The sequence below is a fragment of the Oncorhynchus mykiss genome, chromosome 28 (assembly GCF_057628025.1).
Source record: "Oncorhynchus mykiss isolate SJ-2025 chromosome 28, ASM5762802v1, whole genome shotgun sequence".
Taxonomy (NCBI): Eukaryota; Metazoa; Chordata; class Actinopteri; order Salmoniformes; family Salmonidae; genus Oncorhynchus; species Oncorhynchus mykiss.
Window position 1 is genome coordinate 42912501 of NC_143049.1, and position 13464 is coordinate 42925964.

At 43.9% G+C, this 13464-nt stretch overlaps 1 protein-coding gene across 1 annotated transcript in view; it reads right to left on the bottom strand.

Annotated features, from left to right (window-relative positions):
• Positions 1-10843, bottom strand: part of ak5 (adenylate kinase 5) — a 163652-nt gene extending 152809 nt beyond the window's left edge. Inside the window, exons 1-2 of the mRNA XM_036966543.2 lie at positions 10310-10843; positions 8055-8241 (exon numbers count right to left, since the gene is read on the bottom strand). Of these exons, the coding sequence (XP_036822438.2) occupies positions 8055-8241; positions 10310-10369 (247 nt within the window). The 5' untranslated portion in view covers positions 10370-10843. The remainder of the gene's footprint in view (positions 1-8054; positions 8242-10309) is intronic.
• Positions 10844-13464: the final 2621 nt, after the last annotated feature.

Consider the following 13464-nt stretch of genomic DNA (forward strand, 5'->3'; position numbering starts at 1 on the left):
CTATAGACCAGAGACCTATTCCCTATATAGTACACTACTATAGACCAGAGCCCTATTCCCTCTATAGTGGTACTACTATAGACCAGAGCCCTATTCCCTCTATAGTACATTACTATAGACCAGAGCCCTATTCCCTCTATAGTGCACTACTATAGACCAGAGCCCTATTCCCTACTACTATAGACCAGAGCCCTATTCACTACTACTATAGACCAGAGCCCTATTCACTACTACTATAGACCAGAGCCCTATTCCCTATATAGTGCACTACTATAGACCAGAGCCCTATTCCCTATACAGTACACTACTATAGACCAGAGCCCTATTCCCTATATAGTACACTACTATAGACCAGGGCCCTATTCACTACTACTACAGACCAGAGCCCTATTCCCTATATAGTGCACTACTATAGACCAGAGCCCTATTCCCTATATAGTACACTACTATAGACCAGAGCCCTATTCCCTATATAGTACACTACTATAGACCAGAGCCCTATTCCCTCTATAGTGGTACTACTATAGACCAGAGCCCTATTCCCTATATAATACACTACTATAGACCAGAGCCCTATTCCCTATATAGTACACTACTATAGACCAGAGCCCTATTCCCTATATAGTACACTACTATAGACCAGAGCCCTATTCCCTATATAGTACACTACTATAGACCAGAGCCCTATTCCCTATATAGTACACTACTATAGACCAGAGCCCTATTCCCTATATAGTACACTACTATAGACCAGAGCCCTATTCCCTATATAGTACACTACTATAGACCAGAGCCCTGTTCCCTATTCACTACTACTACTATAGACCAGAGCCCTATTCCCTATATAGTACACTACTATACACCAGAGCCCTATTCCCTCTATAGTGGTACTACTATAGACCAGAGCCCTATTCCCTCTATAGTACACTACTATAGACCAGAGCCCTATTCCCTATATAGTACACTACTATAGACCAGAGCCCTATTCCCTCTATAGTGCACTACTATAGACCAGAGCCCTATTCCCTATATAGTACACTACTATAGACCAGAGCCCTATTCCCTATATAGTACACTACTATAGACCAGAGACCTATTCCCTATATAGTACACTACTATAGACCAGAGCCCTATTCCCTCTATAGTGGTACTACTATAGACCAGAGCCCTATTCCCTCTATAGTACATTACTATAGACCAGAGCCCTATTCCCTCTATAGTGCACTACTATAGACCAGAGCCCTATTCCCTACTACTATAGACCAGAGCCCTATTCCCTATATAGTGTACTACTATAGACCAGAGCCCTATTCCCTCTATAGTGGTACTACTATAGACCAGAGCCCTATTCCCTCTATAGTACACTACTATAGACCAGAGCCCTATTCCCTCTATAGTGCACTACTATAGACCAGAGCCCTATTCCCTACTACTATAGACCAGAGCCCTATTCCCTACTACTATAGACCAGAGCCCTATTCCCTCTATAGTGCACTACTATAGACCAGAGCCCTATTCACTACTACTATAGACCACAGAGCCCTATTCCCTCTATAGTGGTACTACTATAGACCAGAGCCCTATTCCCTCTATAGTACACTACTATAGACCAGAGCCCTATTCCCTCTATAGTGCACTACTATAGACCAGAGCCCTATTCCCTACTACTATAGACCAGAGCCCTATTCCCTACTACTATAGACCAGAGCCCTATTCCCTCTATAGTACACTACTATAGACCAGAGCCCTATTCCCTCTATAGTGCACTACTATAGACCAAGAGCCCTATTCCCTACTACTATAGACCAGAGCCCTATTCCCTACTACTATAGACCAGAGCCCTATTCCCTCTATAGTGCACTACTATAGACCAGAGCCCTATTCACTACTACTATAGACCAGAGCCCTATTCACTACTACTATAGACCAGAGCCCTATTCACTACTACTATAGACCAGAGCCCTATTCACTACTACTATAGACCAGAGCCCTATTCCCTATATAGTGCACTACTATAGACCAGAGCCCTATTCCCTATACAGTACACTACTATAGACCAGAGCCCTATTCCCTATATAGTACACTACTATAGACCAGGGCCCTATTCAATACTACTACAGACCAGAGCCCTATTCCCTATATAGTGCACTACTATAGACCAGAGCCCTATTCCCTATATAGTACACTACTATAGACCAGAGCCCTATTCCCTATATAGTACACCACTATAGACCAGAGCCCTATTCCCTCTATAGTGGTACTACTATAGACCAGAGCCCTATTCCCTATATAGTACACTACTATAGACCAGAGCCCTATTCCCTATATAGTACACTACTATAGACCAGAGCCCTATTCCCTATATAGTACACTACTATAGACCAGAGCCCTATTCCCTATATAGTACACTACTATAGACCAGAGCCCTATTCCCTATATAGTGCACTATTTTAGACCAGAGCCCTGTTCCCTATTCACTACTACTACTATAGACCAGAGCCCTATTCCCTATATAGTACACTACTATACACCAGAGCCCTATTCCCTCTATAGTGGTACTACTATAGACCAGAGCCCTATTCCCTCTATAGTACACTACTATAGACCAGAGCCCTATTCCCTATATAGTACACTACTATAGACCAGAGCCCTATTCCCTCTATAGTGCACTACTATAGACCAGAGCCCTATTCCCTATATAGTACACTACTATAGACCAGAGCCCTATTCCCTATATAGTACACTACTATAGACCAGAGACCTATTCCCTATATAGTACACTACTATAGACCAGAGCCCTATTCCCTCTATAGTGGTACTACTATAGACCAGAGCCCTATTCCCTCTATAGTACATTACTATAGACCAGAGCCCTATTCCCTCTATAGTGCACTACTATAGACCAGAGCCCTATTCCCTACTACTATAGACCAGAGCCCTATTCCCTATATAGTGTACTACTATAGACCAGAGCCCTATTCCCTCTATAGTGGTACTACTATAGACCAGAGCCCTATTCCCTCTATAGTACACTACTATAGACCAGAGCCCTATTCCCTCTATAGTGCACTACTATAGACCAGAGCCCTATTCCCTACTACTATAGACCAGAGCCCTATTCCCTACTACTATAGACCAGAGCCCTATTCCCTCTATAGTGCACTACTATAGACCAGAGCCCTATTCCCTACTACTATAGACCAGAGCCCTATTCACTACTACTATAGACCAGAGCCCTATTCCCTACTACTATAGACCAGAGCCCTATTCCCTACTACTATAGACCAGAGCCCTATTCACTACTACTATAGACCAGAGCCCTATTCCCTAGTACTATAGACCAGAGCCCTATTCACTACTACTATAGACCAGAGCCCTATTCCCTAGTACTATAGACCAGAGCCCTATTCCCTACTACTATAGACCAGAGCCCTATTCCCTACTACTATAGACCAGAGCCCTATTCCCTACTACTATAGACCAGAGCCCTATTCCCTACTACTATAGACCAGAGCCCTATTCCCTATATAGTACACTACTATATAGTACACTACTATAGACACTACTATAGACCAGAGCCCTACTATAGACACTACTATAGACCAGAGCCCTATTCCTTATATAGTACACTACTATAGACCAGAGCCCTATTCCCTATATAGTACACTACTATATAGTACACTACTATAGACACTACTATAGACCAGAGCCCTATTCCCTATATAGTACACTACTATATAGTACACTACTATAGACACTACTATAGACCAGAGCCCTACTATAGACACTACTATAGACCAGAGCCCTATTCCTTATATAGTACACTACTATAGACCAGAGCCCTATTCCCTATATAGTACACTACTATAGACCAGAGCCCTATTCCCTATATAGTACACTACTATAGACCAGAGCCCTATTCCCTATATAGTACACTACTATAGACCAGAGCCCTATTCCCTATATAGTACACTACTATAGACCAGAGCCCTATTCCCTATATAGTACACTACTATAGACCAGAGCCCTATTCCCTATATAGTACACTACTATAGACCAGAGCCCTATTCCCTATATAGTACACTATTATAGACCAGAGCCCTATTCCCTATATAGTACACTACTATAGACCAGAGCCCTATTCCCTATATAGTACACTACTATAGACCAGAGCCCTATTCCCTACTACTATAGACCAGAGCCCTATTCCCTATATAGTACACTACTATAGACCAGAGCCCTATTCCCTATATAGTACACTACTATAGACCAGAGCCCTATTCCCTATATAGTACACTACTATAGACCAGAGCCCTATTCCCTACTACTATAGACCAGAGCCCTATTCCCTATATAGTACACTACTATAGACCAGAGCCCTATTCCCTATATAGTGCACTACTATAGACCAGAGCCCTATTCCCTATATAGTACACTACTATAGACCAGAGCCCTATTCCCTACTACTATAGACCAGAGCCCTATTCCCTATATAGTACACTACTATAGACCAGAGCCCTATTCCCTACTACTATAGACCAGAGCCCTATTCCCTATATAGTACACTACTATAGACCAGAGCCTTATTCCCTATATAGTACACTACTATAGACCAGAGCCCTATTCCCTATATAGTACACTACTATACACCAGAGCCCTATTCCCTATATAGTACACTACTATAGACCAGAGCCCTATTCCCTATATAGTGCTACTACTATAGACCAGAGCCCTATTCCCTATATAGTGCACTACTATAGACCAGAGCCCTATTCCATATATAGTACACTACTATAGACCAGGGCCCTATTCCCTATATAGTGCACTACTATAGACCAGGGCCCTATTCCCTATATAGTGTACTACAAGTGTTAATGACTCCAACCTAAGTGCACACTTCCGACTTTAACAGTACATACACTTAGGTTAGAGTCATTAAAACTTGTTTTTCAACCACTCCGCAAATGTCTCGTTAACAAACTATAGTTTTGGCAAGTCGGCTAGGACATCTACTTTGTGCATGACACAAGTAATTTTTCCAACAATTGTTTACAGACAGATTATTTCACTCATAATTCACTGTATCACAATTCCAGTGGGTCAGAAGTGTACATACACTAAGTTGAATGTGCCTTTAAACAGCTTGGAAAATTCCAGAAAATGATGTCATGGCTTTAGAAGCTTCTGATAGGCTAATTGACATAATTTGAGACAATTGGAGGTGCACCTGTGGATGTATTTCAAGGCCTACCTTCAAACTCAGTGCCTCTTTGCTTGACATCATGGGAAAATCTAAAGAAATCAGCCAAGACCTCAGAAAAAAATTGTAGACCTCCACAAGTCTGGTTCATCCTTGGGAGCAATTTCCAAACGTCTGAAGGTACCACGTTCATCTGTACAAACAATAGTACGCAAGTATAAACACCATGGGACCACGCAGCCGTCATACCGCTCAGGAATGAGAGGCGTTCTGTCTCCTACAGATTAACTTACTTTGGTACGAAAAGTGCAAATCAATCCCAGAACAACAGCAAAGGACCTTGTGAAGATGCTGGAGGAAACAGGTACAAAAGTATCTATATCCACAGTAAAACAAGTCCTATATCGACATAACCTGAAAGGCCGCTCAGCAAGGAAGAAGCCACTGCTCCAAAACCGCCATAATAAAGCCAGTCTATGGTTTGCAACTGCACATGGAGACAAAGATTGTACTTTTTGGACAAATTTCCTCTGGTCTGATGAAACAAAAATAGAACTGTTTGGCCATAATGACCATCGTTATGTTTGGAGGAAAAAAGAGGAGGCTTGCAAGCCGAAGAACACCATCCCAACCGTGAAGCACGGGGGTGGCAGCATCATGTTGTGGGGGTGGCAGCATCATGTTGTGGGGTGGCAGCATCATGTTGTGGGGGTGCTTTTCTGCAGGAGGGACTGGTGCACTTCACTAAATAGATGGCATCATGAGGTAGGAAAATTATATGGATATATTGAAGTAACATCTCAAGACTCTCGCAGAACTGAAAAAGCGTGTGTGAGCAAGGAGGCCTACAAACGTGACTCCGTTACACCAGCTTTGTCAGGTGGAATGGGACAAAATTCACCCAACCTACTGTGGGAAGCTTGTGGAATGCTACCCGAAACGTTTGACCCAAGTTAAACAATTTAAAGGAAGGGCCTCCCGAGTGGCGCAGTGGTCAAGGGCGCTGTACTGCAGTGCCAGCTGTGCCACCAGAGACTCTAGGTTTGCGACCAGGCTCTGTCGTAACCGGCCGTGACCGGGTGGTCCGTGGGGCGACGCACAATTGGCCTAGCATCGTCTGGGTTATGGAGGGTTTGGCCGGTAGGGATATCCTTGTCTCATCACGCACCAGCGACTCCTGTGGCGGGCCAGGCGCAGTGCACGATAACCAAGGTTGCCAGGTGCACGGTGTTTCCTCCGACACATTGGTGCAGCTGGCTTCCTGGTTGGATGCGCGCTGTTTTAAGAAGCAGTGCGGCTTGGTTGGGTTGTGTATCGGAGGACGCATGACTTTCAACCTTTGTCTCTCCCGAGCCCGTATGGGAGTTGTAGCGATGAAGTAGCTACTAAACAATTGGATACCACGAAATTGGGGAGAAAAAGGGGTAAAATGTTTAAAAAATAATCATAATTTAACTGAGTGGCTGCCTAAATATGATTTAACAATCAGAGACAACGACAAAAAGCTGCCTCTGATTGGGAACCAACCATAATCACCTAGATGACCCTCCCTAGTCACACCCCAACATAGAGAATTAAAAGCTCTCTACGGTCAGGGCGTGACACCACTTTATTTTAACAATGTGTCAGTAAACTTCTGACCCACTGGGAATGTGATGAAAGAAATGCAAGCTTAAATAAATCATTCATTATTCTGACATTTCACATTGTTAAAATAAAGTGGTGTCACGCCCTGACCGTAGAGAGCTTTTAATTCTCTATGTTGGGGTGTGACTAGGGAGGGTCATCTAGGTGATTATGGTTGGTTCCCAATCAGAGGCAGCTTTTTGTCGTTGTCTCTGATTGTTAAATCATATTTAGGCAACCATTTCCCTTTTTGTGCTTTGTGGGATCTGGATAGTTGCCTGTTAGCTCTATTGTTTAGCTTCACGTTTCGTTTTGAGATGATTGATTTGTTTTGCTGTGAGTTTCACTTAGTAAATAAAAGATGTGGAACCCAGATCACGCTGTGCTTTGGTCCACTTATTATGACGATCGTGACGAGTGGTGATCCTAACTGACCTGAGACAGGGATTTTTTTTTTACACAGATTAAATGTCAGGAATTGTGCCAAAACTTGAGTTTAAATGTATTTGGCTAAAGAGTGTATGTAAACTTCCGACTTCACCTGTATCTATTGTACAGCTAGCTATCTATTCAGCTGCAACAATAACCTTACACCAGGCTAGAACAGGTGGACAGACAGACATCTTTAGCGTCTCATTCAGAAGGGATACTGACCTTGAGGTTTTGAGACAATGTTATCTACAGGGAAACCCTGCCCAGCCACTCCTAACTATCCCTGTGCCTTTGACCCCTAACTAGGAGCACCGCTACACTACAATAGCTGCCCTCTGCTCCAACCTCTGTGCGAATCTGTGTCTCTTCCGGAGGTGTTGGAATAAACACAGAACACAACATTTCCATTGGACAGTTACAGTAAGTTATCTCTGCTAATAATGTACTATCTATCCAGCTGCTACAATAGCATGACCCCCAGGTTAGAATGGGTGGACAGACACAACATCTTGTCTTTTAGGGTATTGCTCCTGATCTCAATGTTTTTTCAGGAGTAACCTCGACACTCACTCTGTATTTCGTCCATTCCTCATGTCCTCTCTCCATGCCTTTTTTTCCTCAAAATGGTTTGGAGGAAATGGCCAGAGTGGGAGACCTTGGATCTTCTCCTCCAATACGGTTTGGGAAGGAGAGAGGATGCAAGGAATCGAGGAAAGACTAATTGAAAAAAGAGCCTCCTCAGCCCTCTCACTACTCATTCCTTGTGTGGCAGAACACACACACACACACAACTCACCGTTTCTGAAGAAGGACCTACGTGACTGTCCTCCGTTAAGGGGGGGAAGGGACTTCTTCTCCTGGCCGACGAATGTGTCCCACCGGACCCTGTCTGTTCCCCCGAGCTCCCTCACCTTCTTTAGACACACCTCCAGGTAGTCTATAGGGTCCTCTGGTTTATAGTACATCAACCCTGTCAACAGGCTCTGGAGAAGACAAATACAACATCAACAACAATAATAACAACAACCCAATGAGAGAGACAGATACATAACCCTAACCTTGACCCCAGACCCTGACCTCTAAACCTAACCCAAACTGTGACCTCTAACCCTAACCAGTCTTAACCCTAACCCAGACCCTGACCTCTAACCCTAACCAGTTTTAACCCTAACCCCAGACCCTGACCTCTAACCCTAACCAGTCTTAACCCTAACCCTAACCAGTCTTAACCCTAACCAGTCTTAACCCTAACCCTAACTAGTCTTAACCCTAACTAGTCTTAACCCTAACCCTAACCAGTCTTAACCCTAACCCAGACCCTGACCTCTAACCTTAACCAGTCTTAACCCTAACCAGTCTTAACCCTAACCCAGACCCTGACCTCTAACCCTAACCAGTCTTTACCCTGACCCTAACCAGTCTTAACCCTAACACTAATCACGGACCACTAGAGGCTTAGAGAACCTGAACCCTGTCAACAGGCTCTGGAGAAAACAACACAATGGGAGAGACCGATACATAACCCTAAACCTGAACCTTAACCCTGACCCTTAACCCTGACCCCTTAACCCTGACCCCTTAACCCTAACCTCTTCTAACCCTAACAGATACATGTTGATGTTATTACATTGTTTTAAGACTTGAAACGTAATCGTAGAGCATTGTACATTTCTGCACTGTGTTTTCACAGGTGTGTTAGATCAGCACAACACTCCGTCACGATTGTAGGGAATTACCCAAGTATCCCAGCCTGGGTTAACTTATTACAGTTGATAGAAGCTGACATCCATAGGAAAGACCCAGGCCTTCTATCTATGTTGACTGTACTGTTCTCTAGCAGGAACACAAACGAAGGAATCCTTTTATGAGAGACTTTTCTTTTCACCCATGTAGAGAGAAATACCACTTAAGTATGTTTGTGTTTACATTGGTGATTGCTTGTGTGTCTGTCATTCTTTAACCCTGCAGGTTCTTAAACAATGCTCCCCCCCCCGAGACTAAAGACACGCTTTCAAACTAAACATCCACCCTCTTCTCCGTCCCAAACGGCGCCCTTACATAAGTGTTAGAACTAGCCTATTGGCCCTGGTCAAAAGTAGTGCACTATGTAGGGAATAGGGTGCCCTTTGGGCAGCTACAGTCAACCCATTGATTTACAGTTGTATTTTCCAACCCAACACAATGGACTGGGGGTGGGGCCAAAGATTTACAGGACGGTTCATTGATTTATGGGTTACAAAATATATATATTTTTTATAATAATATTTTTGATCGGGAAAATGACTCAAATGCTTGGTAGAACCTCCTATACTTAACTATACTACTAAAAAAAAGTATGAATATACAATTAACTAAACATTAAAACTATACAAATAAATAAATAAAAAGCATATCTATTTTTTTTTAAAGCATTGACCTATCTATTCAAAGGTTAAGAATGTGTCTGGTTAGTTAGGAAATATATATTCATTATTGAAACGCACTGAAATAGAACAAACTATGCAGAATGTCTTGAATATGTAAGAATATTTGTGGCGGGTCTCTCTCTCTCTCTGCCTGAGAGTTGGAAACATTAATTTCACACCATGACTCGAATTGGTTACCCAACTTGATGTATGTATGTATGTATTTAGTTACAGCATCAGTCCGTTGTCTTCTTAATTAATAACATTATCTGGCTGAAAATAAACATGAATAAAACCTATATTGTCATTGGTTATATTGGATTAGATTCGACCATTTCAAACGTGATATGAAACCTTTCAAACGCCACACTCTGATTGATCCTGAACTGAAACAAAAAGATGGATGGGATATATGCAGTATGCACTTATTTATATGGTACGGCTACTGTAGCTATCATTTAGGCTCCACACACGGTCTCATTTATCCATTTACTAAATACCACTTAGCCTAATGTGAACGACTAAACGAATCTTTCTTTTTTTTCAAACACTAAAGGACAATACCCTAATGAATCTGTAATACTGCCATCGATAAAAGTATTGTAACTGAATCCCGCGAAGCCAAAGCCCATTCAGTTGATCTCACCTCAAACAGTTGAGGTATCTCCCGCCTGGTGAGATACTCCTTAGCGTCGTTGGTATTCATCTCGACGGTTGTAGATGGGAGAGAGATTCTGGACGATATCACTCCGTTCTCGAATCCTCCGGCTTTGCTTTCAGTACAACAACAATAACAACAACAAAAAACAAAAAATGTACGTTTTCGCGTTGTCTGTATCGGTTTGTTGATACTAGTCTACCTGTGAATGGACCCACCGAACTCCCGAGGTTTGACAGAAGCTCAGAACATTTTAACCTTCACTTCATATCTGGATTCCAGGAGGAGGAGGAGAAAATAAGGCAATGCCACCTTCTTCAGAGAGAGCTGTGTGGCTATCTAGTCTTTTTCCTTCCTTATGGTATGCTACTCCTTCTTCTACTGCTACCGCGTCTGCACCGCTACTGCTCTGGTCTGATCTTCACAGAACGAGACTGACACAAATTGGTCCCTATCTGCGCATTCAGTGCCTTAGCTTTGAGCGTCTGTGGGCGTCTCACTCTGTGCGCCGCGCTGTGCCAAAATCAACAGCACAACGGACAGAGTGAAGCCTACCTACAGATGTAGGATATTAATTTGAGCCAGTTTGCTACGAAGGAAAATAATATGGCAGCAACAGGACATGTGAATTATTATGTGGATTATAATTCGTGGACATTTCTAAGGGCTGATACATTTTTCGTTATGGCAAATCAAGTCTGACATTTCAAAGTGGAAATTACAAACTTTGGAAGACTTTTTAAAACTCATATACACAACATGTTTGCATTTCCCGGTTGTGCAGGAACATTCTCAGCAACAAAAGAGAGTTCAAATTAAGATCCTACATCTGTAACTAGTGTGGAGTGGATTTGTTAAATCATTGTTGTACCCTGTCAAATAAGATCTAAACTCTCTGGGTCGCATCCCGAATGGCAGCCTTTCCCTCTTTAGTGCACTACTTTGAATGGCAGCCTTTCCCTCTTTAGTGCACTACTTTGAATGGCAGCCTTTTCCCTCTTTAGTGCACTACTTTGAATGGCAGCCTTTCCCTCTTTAGTGCACTACTTTGAATGGCAGCCTTTCCCTCTTTAGTGCACTACTTTGAATGGCATCCTTTTCCATCTTTAGTGCACTACTTTGAATGGCAGCCTTTCCCTCTTTAGTGCACTACTTTGAATGGCAGCCTTTCCCTCGTTAGAGCACTACTATGAATGGCAGCCTTTTCCCTCTTTAGTGCACTACTTTGAACGGCAGCCTTTCCCTCTTTAGTGCACTACTTTGAATGGCAGCCTTTTCCCTCTTTAGTGCACTACTTTGAATGGCAGCCTTTCCCTCTTTAGTGCACTACTTTGAATGGCAGCCTTTCCCTCTTTAGTGCACTACTTTGAATGGCATCCTTTTCCATCTTTAGTGCACTACTTTGAATGGCAGCCTTTCCCTCTTTAGTGCACTACTTTGAATGGCAGCCTTTCCCTCGTTAGAGCACTACTATGAATGGCAGCCTTTTCCCTCTTTAGTGCACTACTTTGAACGGCAGCCTTTCCCTCTTTAGTGCACTACTTTGAATGGCAGCCTTTTCCCTCTTTAGTGCACTACTTTGAATGGCAGCCTTTTCAGTTAATTCTTCTTACCCTGCTACGTTATTTTTCCTAACCTGCAGCGTTAATTCTCACACACTTACATACACGGTTGTCATACTCATCATTAGCTCCAACTGACACACGTATCAGCCATTATACCCCCACAGCTGGTCCAACGTATCAGCCATTATACCCCCACAGCCGGTCCAACGTATCAGCCATTATACCCCCACAGCCGGTCCAACGTATCAGCCATTATACCCCCACAGCTGGTCCAACGTATCAGCCATTATACCCCCACAGCCGGTCCAACGTATCAGCCATTATACCCCCACAGCCGGTCCAACGAATCAGCCAGTATACCCCCACAGCTGGTCCAACGTATCAGCCATTATACCCCCACAGCTGGTCCAACGTATCAGCCATTAAACCCCCACAGCTGGTCCAACGAATCAGCCATTATACCCCCACAGCCGGTCCAACGTATCAGCCATTATACCCCCACAGCCGGTCCAACGTATCAGCCATTATACCCCCACAGCCGGTCCAACGTATCAGCCATTATACCCCCACAGCCGGTCCAACGTATCAGCCATTATACCCCCACAGCCGGTCCAACGTATCAGCCATTATACCCCCACAGCCGGTCCAATGAATCAGCCAGTATACCCCCACAGCCGGTCCAACGTATTAGCCATTATACCCCCACAGCCGGTCCAACGTATCAGCCATTATACCCCCACAGCCGGTCCAACGTATCAGCCATTATACCCCCACAGCCGGTCCAACGTATCAGCCATTATACCCCCACAGCCGGTCCAACGTATCAGCCATTATACCCCCACAGCCGGTCCAACGAATCAGCCAGTATACCCCCACAGCTGGTCCAACGTATCAGCCAGTATACCCCCACAGCCGGTCCAACGTATCAGCCATTATACCCCCACAGCTGGTCCAACGTATCAGCCATTATACCCCCACAGCCGGTCCACTCAGCTCTGTTGAAAAACAGGCTGCACACTGACCGACTGTGACTGACTAACTGAATGACTGCCTGCCTGACTAAATGGTTGACCGACTGACTCTGACTGACTGCCTGGCTGCCCTGATTGAATGACTGTCTGGTTTACTGGCTGGCTAGGCTAACTGTCTGGTTTACTGGCTGGCTAGGCTAACTGTCTGGTTTACTGGCTGGCTAGGCTAACTGGTTTACTGGCTGGCTAGGCTAACTGTCTGGTTTACTGGCTGGCTAGGCTAACTGTCTGCTTTACTGGCTGGCTAGGCTAACTGTCTGGTTTACTGGCTGGCTAGGCTAACTGTCTGGTTTACTGGCTGGCTAGGCTAACTGTAACGTTTTCTTGGTGAGAAGGAGAGTCGGACCAAAATGCAGCGTGGCTATTGCGATCCATGTTTATTTAACAACGTAAACACGAATCAATACAAAAACAATAAACGTAATGTGAAAACCGAAACAGCCTAAACTGGTGCAAACTAACACAGAGGACACTAAGGACAATCACCCACAAACACACAGTGAAACCCAGGCTACCTAAATATGGTTCCCAATCAGAGACAATGACT